The 18,829-nt window shown below is 48.7% G+C and overlaps 1 protein-coding gene across 1 annotated transcript; it reads right to left on the reverse strand.

Annotated features, from left to right (window-relative positions):
* Positions 1-2,789: 2,789 nt before the first annotated feature.
* SCD (stearoyl-CoA desaturase) lies at positions 2,790-18,193 on the reverse strand. Its single transcript, XM_082855080.1, has 6 exons — positions 17,783-18,193; positions 16,977-17,259; positions 12,994-13,124; positions 11,798-12,003; positions 10,098-10,330; positions 2,790-6,765 (listed from the first exon to the last, which is right to left on the reverse strand). The coding sequence occupies exons 1-6, from the start codon at positions 17,807-17,809 to the stop codon at positions 6,566-6,568; spliced, it is 1,080 nt and encodes a 359-aa protein (XP_082711206.1). The 5' UTR covers positions 17,810-18,193; the 3' UTR covers positions 2,790-6,565.
* Positions 18,194-18,829: the final 636 nt, after the last annotated feature.

Raw genomic sequence — 18,829 nt, forward strand, 5'->3', positions numbered from 1 at the left:
ATACACAAGTGTTCATAGCAACACTATTCACAATAGTCAAAAGGTGGAAGCAACTCAAATATTCATCAACGATGAATAGAGAGAAACCAGTTGTGATATATTTATGCAATGGTATATTATTTGGCAATAAAAAGAAATGATGTAGTGATACATGCTACAGGGTGATTCGAGGGTGGATGACCCTCGAAAGCATTATGCTGAGAGGAGGAAGCCAGACACAGAAGGTCACGTATTGCAGGATTCCATTTATATGAAATATCCTGAATAGGTAGATCCATAGAGACAGAAAGCGGACTGGTGGTTGCCAGGGCCTGGCGGGAGCGGGGAGTTGGCGAGTGGCTGTGGAACAAGTACAAAGTCTTCTTTTGGGGTGATAGAAAGTTTTCGGAACTGGATAGAGGTGGCGATTGCACAACGTTGTAAATGGACTAAAATGTCACCAGATTGTTCACTTTAAAATGGCTAATTTTATGGTATGTGAATTTTACTTAAAACATATGTATATGAAACAAATGAATACAAAGACCGAAGGGTGAGTCCTTACTGCTGTTCAGAATTCTCTGAGGATCCCGACTGTGGTGAGGAGCAATCTGCCCTTTCACTTTCCCTTTCCTCTGGTTGGTCACAAAGTTCTAAAGCCTGGCCTGACCCTGGCTGCTCCCTGCTCCTACGGGAGAGGGCCAGCAGGAGAGGGCCCCTCGGGCCCCTCGAGACAATCCTAGCTTGGAAGCAGAAGCGCCGCGTGAGTCAGCACAGCAGACACTTGGGCTTTGTGAGCTCTCTGTGTCCTGGGTGCAGCAGGCAGGGCAGGCCCGGGCGGGGGAGGGGCAGGCCCGGGTCTCGAAAGGGGAAGGCTGTGCCTCTAGCAACCCCAGTATAGAATCTCAGCTGCTTAGAACCTGCAATTAAGGCCTGTGGCATTTGCCCCAGAGTCAGCATGCAAGAATCAGCACTGTGCCCGCGGCTTAGTAAGTTACTATAGGTCACAGAATGCAACCCCACTCCCTGTGACACTTCACACAGTTTGTCGCAGAGACAGAATGCACAAGACATGAGATCTTTCAATAATTTTATCAAGCACTGATTGTTCAGGTGCAGGAGACATTTCTAAGAGAAGATGCCCTTAAGGATTTCAAAACAACGTGACAGTAGGGTGGAGTATGGTTTGCGTAAGTATAGAGGAAATGTCAGCTATGCTTCTATGGTCTGAGAGCTTAAAACTCATGGGTGGTTGAATGTTACAACAGGTCACGAGGGGAGTGAGTGGGTTCTTCTGGATCAGAGGATGTGTCTGCAATTTGACTGAATAAATTAAGCTCCCTGCCATTGCAGCCAGGCTTTGCCTCTGAGTATAAGTGAATATCACTGGGCATCTACTTGCATATATGAGACTTATGCACTCCGGGTTTATCTAATTTGTCATCTACTTCACACCCATACGGAGAGCAGTTAATGAGCAAAGTTCTGGAGCTGGATCACAGCATCGTGGCTCACTCCCTCACAGTGTATTTTCTCTCCCAGTGAATTCAGTTCCCTCATCAGTAAAACTGGGGTAATAATAGCATCTGCTTTCCATACAGTGAGATAATGCACTGTGCAGCACTCACTACAGCGCCTGGCTATTGTGGATGTTATCACTGCGTCCACGGGTCTGGTGGACTCAGAAGTTGGATTTCCTGCATCAGAAGGTTGTGGGGGTTCTGTTGATGCCTGGCCTCAATCCCTCTATCTAATGTAGAACACGGTACATATATGGATTTTTCCAAGCAATCTGGTATCGCAAGTGTATCATGTAGACTTGCTATGGTTTACAGCAGCTGTCCTTTCTCATGTGGCTGGTGTCTTTGTCTCCAAAGACAAAGGAGAGACTTGGAAGGAACAGTGCAATTATAGAACAACAGAAAAAATGGTCCAACCTGAACATTTTAAACAAAATAGAGGGAAAGGGGTGGAAGGCCAGATATTAAGCACGTGCCACCGTCAACCTATTAAGGACTGGCAAGGCCTCAATGAATATAGACTTGGTGTTGGATGCTCAGAATCACTCTGAGAGAGTCTTGCTTCTTGTCCAAGGTGAGGGTAACCTCACATTAGAAAGTGAGGGGGGCTGGTTCTGTGGAATGCTTAGAAGCCCAGGCATTGTCCAGGTGGCTTCTGTTGAAAAATGGAACTTCTTCAAACTGTAAAAAGTCCTTCTCTTTTCCACCTGAAGATTCTCAGATAAGGTAGTAAAAGCTAAAGCCTTTTCCACCTAATGATCATGAAGCCCTCTCTACCCCAAGAATTTACAAGGCTTCCCTGGGATTGTTTTTCCTGTCTTCCTGCTGTTGTTAATCAGCATTTTCAGGAAGCTACTCTATTAGCGGGAGGGACTACATTTCAGAGGAATGACCTGGATGGCCCAGCCTGGGTTGCCAGGCACAGGACTGCTTTCCAGAGTGCCTCCTGCTGCTCCCTTCCTCTCTTAGCATCTCTGTTTTGGGTCCATGTGACCATGGGACACACAGGAGTCCTGACATTTCCCCAGGCCCAAAGTGCCAGCTGGTGTTAATGTGTTAGATCTCATGGCAGCAGACTACTGGCTTCCTGTTGCTAAGGCTGAGTTTAACCTAAAGTTACCCCTAGGGAGGGCAGGAGGGCAGGGCGAGTTACTGGGATATGAGTCAACCATTGTGGCTTCTTGTACTTCTTTTTTACTCTTAAAGATGTAGGAACAGGACATAAATAGGGTGGTGAATAAATCCCAAGAGACTGAATCACAGCCAAAAAAACTCTCAAACACAGGGCAATCAGATTCACTTCACTTTTATTAGGAACAAACACAATCTCAGATCAGTACAACTAGCTTCAGAGTTGATATTAATAGAAATTATTCCAAAATTATTCTCAGGTCACAAATAACTACTATCCCACATAAAAAGGGAAAAATCCCACCCAATCAAGGAAAAGGTATCCTGTGTATGTTTCCATGGCAACAAGTTTATGCATTCTCAGATTTTTGTCTGGCTAGTTATCCACCACTTATCTAATGGGTTTATTCAGTCTCTCAGAGAGAACCATATAGATCCATGATAGCATCCAGGACACGTGGTTCATGGTGGACACAGTTCACGGTGGATACTGCTACTATAAAAATACTCAGGACTTAAGAGAATTCCTTTGCTGAAGGATCCCAAAATGCTTTATAAAAAGCATTAGTTACGCCTCAAAACTGCCCTTTGAGGTAGGTCAGTATTATTATCTCATTTTAACAGAAGGAAAACCGAGGCACATTATAGTTAAATGACTTGCCCAGGGTCACACAGCAAGTCTGTGGCACAGTGGTAGGAGAGGCCCTGGCCTTAACCACCCGTGTAACCTTGACATCGTGCTTTCTTTAACTTTTCACGCTGACCCATTTGAGCTACACTTACAGAGAATACACTCAGGATACTAGCTAACTAGGAGAAAAAGTTTCCATTTTAAATGCTACAACCATCTTTTAATATTAAAAAAAATTATAAGTCAAATACATTCAAATTCCTTCCACCCTCCATCATATGTGGGCAATTAATAAAAACAGCCCTAAGGAAAGTTTCCAAAACAAAGTCCAGAAGGGAATCCTGCAAACAGCTATACTGATAATTCTCCAGCCAGGCCCCCTTTTCTACTAGCCACTTCTGCAGGCTCTCAGGTGCAAAAGAACTCCACAGAGGGAGCAGGGAGGAAGCAGAGCAGGCTCAGATGCAACACTGATTAAAAAAGATGTAAGGCACCCAGATAAGTTGTCAGCACGCCCACAAAGCAAGGCCTGTTAGAAACTGGACCCCATCCAGCCTGTGTAGGGTCATGGTATAGATCAGGTCCATCGAACACAATTAGAATAGAAAGATAAAAGTTGGTTTTGATCATCAGGTGTAAAGCAGGCCTCTGATGACCTGTGGAATTAAAACTACCCCACAGGCATTTCCAAGGGGTAGGTACTTGGGTCAGTGGATCTAAACTACAGTGATCTTCCATTAGATTTTTTTTCTACTGAGAGGAACAGCTCAAAAGACAAGGATGCCTTTAGTCCAGCCCAACCCCTGTGGCCTCCATCTATTCAATTAATACAGAAAGAAATGCTCTCCTCCCTTCCATCCTTGGGGCTCAACAGTGGACAGAGCATTTGGTACTGTACATTTCCAATCTTAACAGAGTAAAGCCAGGCTTCTGCATTGACGACTGAGGTTACAGGGACAGGAGTGGCCCAAGGTTCTCAGACACTGATGTTTCTTCAGAACTCCTCTATACTATTGTCTGCCCTAGGCTGCGTTGTAGGGAATGCTGGTTAGTTTGCTGAACAGAGACACTGTTCAACAAAGTTCATGGCGTCTCACATCCCAAGTCTCGGCCAAAGCTTTGCTGTATACCCTGGCTCCAGGGGCCGGGGCCTCCTTTGGAGTGAGGCACTTTGGAACTTGCCTTTGCTTCTTGTGCTTCCCAGTGAAGACTTGGCTCCTCCTACTTCTGCAAGCCTTGCACTGTCAGCTGGGAGCACTGACTCAGGCTGGGCAGGCTTACTGAGTAAGCAGGAGGCATCCAGCAACCTCTCTGGTTCTGACCAGACACTGGAGACTAAAAACAAACGCTCTTTTGCTCCATGGCTGGCTCACTGGCACAACATGAGCATGTGGCTTGGCTGTGCCTCGTGAGAGAGAATGCCTGTGCCCAGGGTGTCTCCAGCGGGGTTTGCTAGCCTTGTCTTGAGTCATCAGTGTGGTGGGGAAGCACAAGGGTGTAGGTGGAGACTCTGGAGGCCAAGTGAAAGTGGCAGCTCGTTCAACTTTATAAAGAGAAACAGTGGTTCAGCTACCCTGAGCATACTGTCTGTAGGAGAGGGAGCTGCCTGGACCACAGTAGCCATCACTGCCTCTGAATACACACAAAGGAGGCTTGCCTATCCAGAGAAAGAAGAAAACATTGGGGAGGAGATAGAACTGGCAGGAGAAAATGGACAGACAGGGCAGAGCCAGGAATCCATAGTCAGGGTAGTTAAGAGATTCCTACCCCACCCCCCAAGCAGTCCTATACTTTAGGCTAGAAGTTAACAGAGAAGGAAGAGTGAAAGGGTTCAACACTGTGGGGAGAAGCCTTCTAGTTCTTTCTCAGTCCAAGGAGAAATTGAAATTAATGAAATGAACCCAACATCTAACTTGTTTGTATAACCAGCTTCCATATTAGGACACCCAATAACTTACTCAGTAACCTTCCAAATCCCCCAGCAATGTGTTCTCAGAGCCCTTCTTTTGTAATGTTCCCTCTTAGGAACTGCCTACAGACCCTGCCCCTCAACCTCTCCATCTCCTGTCCAGCAGCGAGAGGAAAGGAGATAACCCGCCTAATTCTTCCTCTTCTCCAAGCCCCACTCTCCTTCAGAGGGAAATACTCTAAAAGGATTATTTTAATATTCCAAGCAAAGTACCCATGGACTTACAGCTCTATGTTTGACCCAACTCCACCTCCGAAAATCCTTTCTTTTTTGGGAGGCAGCTATGCTCACCACTGTACCACCAACACATCTTTTTGGATGTCTCAAAATGCTGAAGCCACCTTATTACTATGAGGGGAGCTGACCAATATACCAAAGATGGCACAGCAGAAAGATGAAAGAATTTTGACGATTCCATGAGCTGCTGGAATCACCAATCCTGGAAACAACCAACCCTCAAGATTTCTTGTTATCTGGAATAAGAAATCTTCCTGTCCTGAAAGAAAGAAAAAAAATCCTTCCCCGGCAGAGACCACTTTTACCATAAACTAAATGCTGCTTCTTTATCCTCAGCCTAAAGTAGATTGGGACATTGAGATTTGCTTTTGAGTTCTAGCATTGCCAAGCTCCACGGCCATTCCCCAGTCAGAGTCAGGAGAGAAAGGAAGCATGCTGGGTGGTGGGCAGGCAGCTGGGTGTCAGATCACAGCAGGAGCTTCCTGCCTTGTTTCCCACTTCAACTCATCCTTACTTATCAATCATATCATGCATGCTAACTCTCTCCCCTGACAATTTACCTGCTTTCAAAGCTTTGTGCCAATAAAGTTATTTTTCCATTTCATATAGCAAAAGCCTAAGCTGAAGCTAACTGGGGGCCTTCCCAGAAGATTTTGTCATATCTCTAGCTTGAGCCACCCACCTTAAAGCTCAGGACAGCTCAAGGAAAGGGTTATCTGGGGCAAAGACCACTAGTTTTGGACCCTAGAAAGGTTGTCTACGCTTTGGAAGCTGGAAACCCACCAATGACTGACCAGCTGCTTGCCTGGGGGGCATTGAGGGGGAAGAGAAAGGAAGGTGATAGGAACAAAACAAAGGGAAGGATAATGGGACTAGAAGAGAAAGAAGAAAAGAAAAGAAATAAGAACATGAGCTTAGCATCATAAAGGCAGAGTTGTTGGCTTTCAATTTTAAAAGAAAATTTAAAAGAATACTGTACTGGAATGGGTTAACGTCATCATCTTTAGCATCCTGGTAGCATTATTCAGTAGTTAATAAACAGAACATTAAACCTCTGCCCAGCTGGCTTTTGGAAAAGGAAACCGAGGGACCCCAAATTCAGCCACTCTTGTAGCTTTCATCTCCAGTTCTTTTAATCCTGGCCAAGACGGCAGCCTTGGATACTTTCTTTCGGTCATAAGCCAGACCGATGGCAGCCATGCAATCGATGAAGAATGTGGTAAAGTTGATGTGCCAGCGGTATTCACTGGCAGAGTAGTCATAGGGAAAGGAGTGGTGGTAGTTGTGGAAGCCCTCACCTGGAACAAAGCAGAGAAGAGTTATGGGGCTACACTGGATTGCTGGCTTCTTGATCTTGGCACTCCGGTTCCCTGGCGGAGTACCTCAAACCTAGTAGAAACCTGCCGCTGTTGAATGAATGAATGGACGAATCCAGTCTTTTAAACTCTGAACCCAACAGATTCCCTCAGAGGCATCTTAAGAAATGACTGGGGAGACCCTGGTCACCATGGCTCTCTGGGAACCTTTGTGGGAGGAGGACGGGCAGTGTCTGAGAGGATAAGATGATTTGAGAGAAACTTCTATCACTGGGAGTGGATTTTAGACTGGAAAATTCCAGAGCTTCACTAAATATTGGTATGAGACCCTAAAGGCTCTGTGTGTATGTGCACGTGTTAGGGTGGGGAGAGGAGAGAGTCCAGAATGAAGAACCTTTGCTGTGTTTCTTACAAAGGTGAGCAAAGGAGTACACCTTTCCCCACTGCGTGGGTACTCTCTCCAAGGGTGGAAGGTACCAACAGAATTGGGCAGCAACAGTCAAGTCAGAAGAAAGAAGGCCCAGCCCAGGGCCCAAGTTCCTCAGCCTCCACTGGTTCAGAGTAGACTGCTCTGGCTTCTAATTCTTTGAGCTTTGACCCTGGTGTGTGGGTGAAGCTGATAAAACAGAAGCTCTCTGAGGGAATAAGAATCAAAAGGCTTAGGTAGTCCCTCTAAGATTCTGAGATGAGCAGTTCACTTTGCTGGATAGAGGAAAATCAAAGAGATTCTGGATTCAGGATAATTTCTGTAATGCATCAAGCTGTGGAAACTCCACAGACAGAGAGTTCTCTAATCCGCGGCAGGATCTTCTTTCTGAACCTCATTCAACAATAACAATACCGACCCTTATGAGGCTGGGGTAAAGCTGGGTAAAGAAGAGCTAATAGGGACTTCCCTGGTGGCGCAGTGGTTAAGAATCCGCCTGCCAATGCAGGGGACACGGGTTCAAGCCCTGGTCCGGGAAGACCCCACATGCCACAGAGCAACTAAGCCCGTGCATCACAACTACTGAGCCTGCGCTCTAGAGCCCCTGAGCCACAACCACTGAAGCCCGCGTGCCACAACTACTGAAGCCCAGGCACCTAGAGCCCGCGCTCCTCCGCAACAAGAGAAGCCACCACAATGAGAAGCCCACGCACTGCAACAAAGAGTAGCCCCCGCTCGCCGCAACTAGAGAAAGCCCGCGTGCAGCAACGAAGACCCAACACAGCCAAAAATAAATTAAAAAAAAAAAAAGAATAGCTAGTAAAAGAGTGTGCTGAGCCCTTTGAAGATGAAAGAGCCCCAGTAGAGTAATAATGGCATTAATAACCAAAAAGGAAGGAAGTCCTGCGATGGGAAACACACCATCCAGGGCATCACCTCAAGGTACGTCCTTTCTCTGACTATCCACAGTGTGGATCATCAGTTTATCCAGTGTGAAGTGAGTAGGAGGGTAGGAAAACCCCAAGGCTAAAGGTACTGATGGAGGATTACTAATTTCCATAAACGACTTTGCAGCTAGGCTCTGTATAAGCACTAGCCAGGCCCACACATCAGATTTAAACTGAATCAGACACACGCACGTTGCCAAGGGAGGAAAAAAAGAGGAGGAAGGTCAGTGGGCGAAAAAAGGACGAGACTTTGCAACTGGGGCAGCCAGATACAGCCCAAGAGAGGCTCAAGGAGTGAGGCCAGCTTTAGCAGAGAGAAGATGAGCATGTGACTGCGGGGGAGGTAATTCAAGAAGAAAAAGATTAGAACGGCAGGGCAGCAGGCTACTGGAGAACAAAGGGTGAGGTGATAAGCGGGGAGAGCAGGTATGGAGGAATGATAAGAGACAAAGTAAGCTACTGGCAGCCACTTTGAATGGGTGGTCATAGAGGCTGGGGCTGGGGAAGACAGATCTGTTTGCAGGACAGGAGCGATCTCATTCCAGAAACTTCCATAACGTTCATTAATTTTCTATGAAAATAGCCTGTATGATTGATTTCAAACATGGTTCAGAGTAAGAACATGGACAACAGTACAAGGTGTCTGAAAGGAGGGGGAAGGTGCATGAAAGTTAAAAAGAGATGAAAAAATGTCTTTAGTGCAGATAGTAAAAAAAGATGGTCAGGGTTGAGAATATAAAGGAAGGTTTTAAAGAGAACAAAACGAAGGCTAGGCCGTGGCGTACGTAAATGTGTGGAGCAGGGAGGTTGCCTCGATATGCTGAATGACCAACAGCACTGATGACTGGTGTGGAAGAGGCCATGGGGTCTGCTTAAGGAAATCTAATTCCAGGCCTTAGTCAAGGTCTATATTTAGTTGAAAAGAGTGACGGACAAAAAAAAAAAAAAATGGAGACAGATTGTAGAACCCTGTTGTCTTAGACTCTGGCTATTGGAACTGGAATGGTATAAATAAGTTCTTGAATAGTCAGCATTAGATCAGTGAGCAGGTACTTGTGATCAAACTAACTGCTTTACTGGGAGTTCCCTAAGCCACGTTGAGGGGAGGGAGTGTTCCCAGCACAGAAGAGGAGCAGAAGAGAGAAAAATAAAGGACAAGAGATGAGAATGGTAGGTGGTGATAAAGGGCCACCAACAGTTGCTTTGATGTCCTTCATACTGGCATCACCAAGCAATAAGGCATGAAATACACTTCAAGTATGGCCTCTCTGAAAATAGCAAGGTGACAGAAGAGAAGCTTATTGAATTAAATGCCAACTATTTGTTCTACATGTTGTATAGCACGTCTAAATATAAAACACTAGGCTTACAGCCACCCAGATCAGAGATGACTGGAACAAGGGCAGCCCAAAGGGGATCATCATGCATAGCATTTGGGGATTGTGCTGGAACCTGGAATCAAAGGCACTGTTATTTTTCACCCTTTTCTCATTTATTTATTTAGTTTTGGCTGTGTTGGGTCTTCGTTGCTGTGTGTGGGCTTTCTCTGGTTGCGGCGAGCAGGGGGCTACTCTTTGTTGCAGCGCACAGGCTTCTCATTGCAGTGGCTTCTCTTGTGGCGGAGCACGGCCTCTAGGTGCGTGGGCTCAGTAGTTGTGGCACACATGCTTAGTTGCTCCGTGGCATGTGGGATCTTCCCCGACCAGGGCTCTAACCCGTGTCCTCTGCATTGGCAGGCGTGTTCTTAACCACTGCACCACCAGGGAAGTCCCTCACCCTGTTCTCTTTACATAGGACTTGCTGCTTAATTCTCAAGGATTTTTAATATTGCCCCTTAGTTTTATAGCGTAAAGACAGAGAGGGGTCATAAAACAGGTGAATCTGGTTTTTCTGGCTCCTAGCCTAATACTCTAAGCTGCAGACCACTAGATGTGACTTACCTACAGCTCCCAGTGAAACCAGGAGATTCTCTCGGGGGTTAATGGTCTTGTCATAAGGGCGGTATCCATACAGGTGGGCAGCACTGTTCACCAGCCAGGTGGCATTGAGCACAACGGCATAACGCAAGAAGGTGGCGACTAACAGGCTGTGTGGAAAAGTTTCACCCCAGCAGTACCAGGGCACGAGTGTGGGCAGGATGAAGCACATCAACAGGACAGCAGGTTTGTAGTACCTACATTGAGAGATCACACGCCCGGTCAGTGGAGAGAGGACTCTGAGACCTACCTGATTTTCTATTCTCACACGGTTGGGCTGTCTCTTTCTTTCTACATTGTGAGCACAATGTGGCAGGAAACAGAGCAAGAGGGAGTGGGGTAGGAAATCTTCTGAGAATGTTGTGTTATTATCATACTTCTTAGATGAGGTAATGAGGGGTTAAATGACTTTTCTAGGGTCACACCACCAGGAACTGGTGGAGCAAGGATTGGAATGCTTTGTCTCCTGACTCTAAATCCATTGCTCTCTCACTACAGCATAATACCACTTTGGTAAAACAGGTGGGGTCCAAGTTACAGACTGAGTTCTCCTTCCCGGGTTTTTCCATTCTGCCTTTGGGCTTCCTTTCTCTTTATCAGTGCTCTTGGCAGAATCTATGTTTAGTATCTTGCCTCCATCTCCTGCTAGCCAGGAATTCTTCTCATCCTTCCTCTTTTCCCTCAGAGAGGCACTCCAAATGTCCTAGATGCCTGCAGGTCTGTCCCTCTGGAGGCCCTGTCCCATTCTTCATTCTCCCAAATGTACAGCAGGCCATTGACATTCCAAGGGAGCTGGTTTCCTACACCCCTTCAGCAGTCAAGTCTGATCCTCTTGTATCATTAATAACCCCTGCTTCCAACTCCTCTCCACTCCTACCACCACTTCCCTGCACGGATCCCCACTACCTCCCCACCTGTGGCCCTGCTTCCCACCTCTTTAGCTCAAGGCCTTCTTTCACCTATCCCCAGAGTGACCTTTCTAAAGCACACCTCCAACCATGCCACATTCCGGCTCAAAAGACTTTTCATGGTTTCCTATTGCCTGGGTTAAAGTAAACCTCATCTGCTTTTAATACTCCACAAGAATGGCATCGGTTTCCCTTTCTAGCCTTATTTCCTACCACACCCTGCACTTCAAAGGACTCTGTTGCTGGAACACACTTCAGCTCATTCTTTCTGTTTGCACTGTCCCCCCCTCCCCACCTGTGAAAATCTCTATCCATCAGTGGATTCCAAAGCTACTTTCTTCATAAGCCCTTCCCTGATGTTCCCCACTCTGCAACCTCCCTCCGCTGTGTGCCTCTCCTGGGTATGGAAAATATTTTGCCACGTATCATAGGTATTTGGACACTTGGCTTATCCCTCCACTCCCCAATAAGCTATGAACTCCTTGAAGGTAAGGACCATGACACATTCGGCTTTGTATCCATGACCGTCCTAGGTCAACAAACATTTGTTGAATTTAATTGGTTTAGATAGCTCAGAGAGAAAGAAACAACAACAGCCTATGGCTATGGGCCTGTGGGCTATTAACAATTAGGGTTTTAAATTATAATTTGGGATATGGAAACCCAGTAAATTTCTCAGTTCATGTTGACAAGTCCTAGGAGAAAAAAGTAGGTCACCAAGTGCCAGGTCCCCAGCTCCATCATCATGTCACTCACCTCCTCTGGAACACCAACAGCTTCTCAGCTTTTAGGTCAGATAAGTTTAGCAAACCACCCTTCTCTTTGACTTCTGGGTGTTTGCGCACAAGCAGCCAACCCACGTGAGAGAAGAAAAAGCCACGTCGGGAATTGTGGGGATCAGCATGTGTTTCCGAAAACTTGTGGTGGGCACGGTGATCTCGGGCCCATTCGTAAACGTCATTCTGGAGGAACAGAGAAGAGGAATGAAGGCCTGAGGAGAGACACCCTCTCAGGGGAGTTCCAATGGCTGGGGAGTCTGCACAATCTCTTCCTTCTTTTGCCCCACAGGGACAACGTGGGGAGCCTTCAAGGCATTAAGGGTTATGGCAGAGATGATTATGCAACCGTGGGATATTGCCATGGAGAAGGGGATTAATTTGGTTTCCTTGTTTTTTCCTCTTACTCCAAGCTAAGCCTTGCACTACATGCTATCCTTTACCCACTGCTACTGCTTAATAACTATGAGTTCCCTTTCTCCAATTCCCTTCATTCTATCTCTGCTATAAACTTCCTGCTTAAACAAACCTCAATACTTGACTTAGGCAGCCTGGTAGCCCAACATAGGACCATAGCGTTGGACCTAAACCCTCAGTGACACAATTTCCCCATCTGTGAAATGGGGATAACAATAGCAGCTACCTCCTAAGATCGTTGTGAGGGTTTAATGAGGTAATCTATGACAAGTGCTTAGAATAGTGCCAGGCATATCGTTAGCACTATAAAAGTGTATGATCTTCTTACCTGAAAACAACAGAGTTCATGAATCTGTGAAACATTAACTTCAGCCCCATTGTGGTGGAATCCTAAGACATTAAAGTAGTGAATGTCTTGTTCAATGTCTGCCAGGGAAACCAGCGTCAGTTCCTGCCTTCAGTTCCTGCCTTATGCACTTATGAAGGACCACAATGGCCAGACTTTGTGATAACAGAGGATCAAAAATGACCCTATACACTGAGAGGATTTCCTTTTTATCTCCTACTTCCCTTTTCCAGTCACTCAGAAGTAAACTTATGTTTTATGGACTTCAGGACTGAACTCAAACTTGACTATAAGGAGAAAGTGAAGTGGCTGTCCAGGTGCTGCTCCTCTCCAGGCACTGATCGCCTCCATTCTGCCCCCAGATCGTCAATAAAGAGTGAGGAAAAAAGTGCTGAGCACAGTTGGCTTCTCACCTGGAATGCCATCGTGTTGGCAATGATCAGGAAGAGGCGCAGGGGCAGCCGAGCTTTGTAACTTCGGTGACTCCACAGGCGATGGGCTCCTGCTGTGACGCCCAGGGCACTAATCAGATAGTAGAAAAACGCTGCCAGGAGAAGACAGGGCAGGAGTCATTAATCTGGAAAAGCATTCACATGATGTTCTCCTCAGGTCAGAGTCTGTGTGTTCTTTAGCCTCCCAGTGAGGATCTGCTTTTTCCTGAACTCCAGGGATACCTTGATCTCTTAGGCTCCTTTGATTTTATCACTTGAAAAATACCATCACCTCTCATCCTCTCAACCTAGGAGCTGGAATAAGCTTAGGAGTCCCAGGAACTTCAGAAAGGCAGGACAGAGAAGAGGGCTCTCACCCCCCAGCCACTTGGCATTCTCACTCGTGAAGGACAGTCTCCCAGATCGCATCTCCTCTGACCTTCTGCTAACCTTCTCCAAGGTTTGAAGGACCGCAAACTACTCCTGCAGCGCTTAAGACATATAAGCAAGGATAGTATTAAATTATTTAACAGACAGTATGGTCTGGGCACTGACCAATTCAAGGGTCCCTGGGTTCTAGGGGACATTAAGGGGGCTCAGAACTAGGGCTATTTACCAGCTGGTATGAAAGCATTGCAATCTTTTTGCAGGTGGTGTGGCCATAGGAGGGGAAAATTCGCCCTGCATGTAAGTCATAGCTGCACAGCGTCTTAAGCTTCGCCAAGGATTTTATATTCTCCAATTCACTGGATACCCTGAATGGGGTTTAATATCCTCACTTTGCAGTTGAAGAAATAGAAGCTCAGAGAAGTTAAGTGTTTATCTATCGTCACATGGCAAGTAAGAAATGGAGCCAAGATTTGAAACTAGATTTTCTGTCAATAAGCAGTTTATGTTCGGAAGTCTGGCACAAGGATGTGTACCATCCACCTCCCCAAGATAGGCACAAGGTTCCTGTGTCTCGCCTTTGCCATGTCCTTCTGCCAGCCCACACTCCCTCTGGCAAGGCTAATTCTAGATAATAGCGGCACGGACTCAAAGCTGTGGGTGGAGCACCCCAATGCTGTCCTGCCTCACCTTCCTGGAGGCCTGCAGGCTCCGGGGGTGCCAGACAGAGTCTCTAACTGGGAGGCGGGTTTCTTGGCATACCTACCTTCCTCTGTTCAGTAACTCTAGGAGGCAGGGGCTGAGGCCTTGGTAGAGCAGTGACTGTTGACAATGTTTCATTCCTAGGGAAGCAGCTAGAAACAATGGATCCTCAGTGGCCACTGAACTTAGTTGCAGTTGGAGACACCACACATTGTAACAAATTGTCCTGTGTTCTTCTTCAGCCATAGATACCAGTTTCCTAAACAAGCTCCTCCCACCCCACCCATCTTCCTCTACCCTATCGTATTCCTCCGATAGGACGGGGAGGAGAGCCATGGAGCTAGAGTCTGTCCCAGTGAGAGTTCTACCCACAGTCCCTCTGGGCTAAATTAAGGCCCCCTATGATTTGCTGGTCTCCGGCCACGGCCACGTGGTAATATCCTCCCAGATGCAGTATCTTGCCTGCACCTGCACGTGGATAAATGACAGTTGAGCCACAGCCCGCCAATCACTAAGGGTGAAGAAAAATGTCTTTGGGCACAAAAGAAGCACTCAGCTCAGAAGCAAGGAAGTTACTGGGGTTGTTTCATGCCACCCAAGACCCTGGCAAGTTGACTCAGAAAGCACATAAGATCCTTGCATTAACAAAGGAATTGGGAAAAGCACCCAAGCCCTCTGGTGCCTTTTTCTCTAAGGCTTATCTAATAGGAGGCCTTGCGCCAGTTGGAACTTCATTCTCTATTAAAGTCCAAATTGATGGTTAAGCAAAACCTCATAGCTTTAGTCCTAAGAAAGAGACTGGAGAAGTTTTGCCCCACGGCCTCTCAGTGTAGCCAGAGATATCTCTTCAGCCCTTCCCTCAGGGCTCTTCTGAGACACGCTCAAAATTGCTCAGTCATGAGAAATGCTGGAATCACAACCATCTGCTAATTTAACACTGTACTTAGGGATAAAACAAGAAAAGGTGAAGCCAAGCTCCTGAACTCAGAAGGACCCTCTGACCCTCCCCCCAACCCCCTTTTGTTCCTTAAGAGTTCTGATATCCCCCTACCAAATCGGTCATTCCGTCAGCTAAGCCATCCACCACAGGGCCCAGGGACAGGAGTAAAAGCGTCACAACTTATCCAGTCTTCGTGTGACACACTTCTCTGTCCAAAGGCACAGCACACACCCACGGGCAGGGCACCAAAAAGGTAGCAGGCACAGCCCTGGTTTGGGGAGAGCATTCTGCACTGCACGAGCAGCTGAGGAAGACGGGTGAGCAGCAGCGGTCTGGCCAAACTCTGGACTTTACGAGAGGCTTACAGGGAGACGTGAGGCTGGAAGGGGCTTGCAGGTGACTAAACACCTGGTGAAGACTCCTGTGTTGGGGAGAAGGGGTAGAAAGAGGGGTCCACAGTCTCCCTGGGGAATCCTTGTCCCTGCTCTTGATTCCTCACTCTGAACTAAAGTTCTGCTGGGTTCTCAGAAGGGCTAGAGAACAGACGTCCCCCTCCCCTCACAAATATAAGAGCCCTTCCTGGTCTGCAGATGAACAGATTTCATCTGCATGTGGCTGGCCCCAGCAATGACACACGTGTAACTTAAGGAGCACTACCTTTCTAATCTCAAAAAAAGTACTGTTGTCCCCAGTGTGTATCTGGAAAAACTGAGAGAGGGGATCTACCCAGTTGCATTTCTCTGTCTGTGGCACCAAGAGGATTCCCCAAGACAAAGCTCCGCGGACCTCTTTAGTCTAAAAGCACCTTTAGACTAAAGAGGTCCTGGAGGACTCGGCTGAGACCTGCCCACTGGCCCTACATAACTCCCCTCCAAGAGTGCAGCTGTCTGCAAGCGCCGCACACCCCGGACTGCTCTGGAAATCCTACAGTTGCTTCCTGGAGAAGGAGTTCTGGCCCACTCCCCTCAGAGAGTGGCAATGTGGGTCCCCTGGGTCTTTAGGCTTCCCTGCTCTCCCCTTCCGAAGTCAGACTTAACGGTGGCAGAGGTGGAAATGCCCTCAGAGCGCATGTGTGTGTGCAGGGGGCAGGGCCCTGCTGTGTGCCCAAGCCCATGGATTCCTGAAAGAGCTGAGCTAAGGGCAGGGCAGGGATGCACTGGGGACTGTCTCCCTCACTGCAGCAGCCTGAAGGCCAGGGCTGCCCAGGCTCAGGGGGCTGGAGCAGGATGAGTGGGGAATGGGACATGAAACACTTCTTTAACCTTATCTCATTCTAAGAACATTTTGTTGAGGGGCACGTGCAGTCCCCTGGAGACCTACATGGAGTCACAGAGCAGCAAATCTGTGTACCTTGGGTTACTCAGGAGACTTCTTCACCTGTCTATGTGACTAAGGCGCCTGACAGGGCCAAGGGTCAGGGCAAAATAATTCTGTGGATGACCACGCTCTGTTCCTCCCTCTTCTACTAACTCTTCCTGAGTAGCTTCTCTCGCTATCCCGTGACTGTGCTCAGCATATACCTTCTAAAGCCACTAGTCTAGTCCCATGTCCCCATGCCTCCCAGGTAGGGACCTTGATTCCTTCGTGGCCGGCAGGGCTGGGACAAGCAGTCAACTAAAGACTTGAAGCAGAAAACCTCTTTCCGGGAAAGCTGACTCTCTGGCACAGTTCTGCTTCCTTCAGAACCTGCGGCCCATGGTCTCAGAGGTCCCTCCCCAACACCCAAATTAAAGGACGCCCAGAAACTGACACTCCTGCATCCCAAACCCCCTAGGCTCTGTTCCCAGCGCACCCAGCCTCTCAGGACACCAAAGAGAGATGGCTGGGAAAACCTCGGCCTGGAAGGGCTGGAGTTTCTGCTCTATGTAAGATCCTACTTTGTTAAGAGGGGAGAGAACCTGGGGTACTGGGTCAGGAGGACAGGGGGAACTCTTACCCCAGAGCAAGGTGTACATTTTGCAGGTGGGGATCCATGTGATCCCATACAGGGCTCCCAAGTGTAGCACAGACATGAGGATGATGTTTCTCCAGACATACTCAAGCTTGGGATTTGGGCCCTCCTTATCCTGGTAGCTTGGGTCATAGATGTCATCTCTTATTTCAGGGCGGATGTCTTCTTCCAAGTATAGGGGAGCCTTCTCCAGCTTGCCCCCTCCATTCTGCAGGAGCCTGGAGGGAGGCGCTGTGATGGTGGTGGTGGTTGTGTAGGAGCTAGAGATCTGGAAGGGAAAGGAAGTGGACGGTCAGGAGAGAGGAGAGGACACGTGGACGTAGTAGGGGCCACTTCACTCACTAATCAAGCTGGGAGAAGGGCGGGGTATAGGCACAGACCTGGCCCCAACACCCACGTTACCTGAGGGCAAGGTCTATCCCAGATGGAAGAGAGGGAAGTCCCTAGGAACGGTGCAGAGAGATTGGGGAGGGGGGTGAAACCTCAAGGTGAAAGGGAAATAGGAAAGAGGAGTAAAACACTCGCACCCCAACGAACACACAAAGGCAAACCCGCATGCCTACATACGTGAGAGTACCGGCACGACCAGATTTTTCTTTAAGCTTAAAAAACAAAAGTTGGGGACCTAAGTTCCCAAATTACAATCCCCATTCCCAACAAACTGAAGGCAGTACAACTCGCAAAAGATGGCTGTGTGCAGAGATCTCAACTCTCTTCCCCCACCGAGTCACTTAGAAGCCCGACCAGCGCCGGCGAACCCGCGGTCTGGGGGCCATTACTTGGAAGCTCACCTCCTCCTGCAGCAAGTGGGCCGGCATCTGGGCTCTCGGACGCTGGGGTCACTTTCCCAGGGCTGAGACTGCGGAGCGGAGTTCGGGGCAGCCCGAACTGAGGGTAGGTTAGTTCCCGAGGCCGCTTTTGGCGTGGCGATCCGCGGCGCTGCGCTCGGAACCCTTTGCTGCACGGTGCGCGCTGGATCGGTGTCCGGACCCGACCTGCTGTGCGTGGATCTCCCCAGGCTGGTGATTTAAAGGCTAAAGCTGGCAGTGGGTGACCGGGTCCCGTATTTCCTCAGACCCTTTTATTCGTTGCCAACAAGGGGCAAAGTAAGCAGAGTTGTCTCACCGTGGGAGATCCGCATGGGCGGGAGAGGGGAGGAGACGCAAAAATTGGATGCTGCAGACACACCGCGGCTTGGCCGCCGCAGCCCCTGCCTCTGGCCCTGCCCCTGGGGAAATTCTAATGGGCTTCTGTAGACTCTGGCGCGTCATTGGCCGAAGGGAATTTGGTGCCACCTCGTCCTGCCATTGCCATTGGCTCGGCGCAATCTGCTGTTTCCTCTGCCGCGAGCTCCTCACTCCCCCTCCCCTCCCTTTCTCCTTCTAGGCTTCTCTTCCACCGGCCGCTGGGCCTCTGCCCGGCACCCCGCCGCCTAGGAGGCGCTCAGAAGGGTCCTCTCTGGAAGAGGGAGAGGACCCGATCGGGGAACTGGGGAACGGGGGGTGGGTGCCAGCCCAGGACTGGCCCCGGGCACTTCGCGAATGGATGGGCACTGGGGAAGTTTCCCGGGGAGGAGTGGGGAAGCCACACGGGCGACCACTACACACAGCTGCACCCCCGCCTTCCCGCTCGCCGAGACGCGTAGGAGGGGAGACTTGCTTTCAAGCCCGGGGTCGCGGGCCACGGGCCCAGCGAAGCCCCGCCTCTCTCCGTGGCGAGCGCGCAGGCGGTGGGGTGGGGGGGTCGGTCCACGGCGGAACAATGGTTCTGCCCCGCCTACCAGCGGCGCGGCGCTAACCCCGGACTGCTGAACTCGCGGGTCTCCAGCCTCGCGCACG

This window comes from Leucopleurus acutus (assembly GCF_964270905.1).
Source record: "Leucopleurus acutus genome assembly, chromosome: 14".
Classification (NCBI taxonomy): Eukaryota; Metazoa; Chordata; class Mammalia; order Artiodactyla; family Delphinidae; genus Leucopleurus; species Leucopleurus acutus.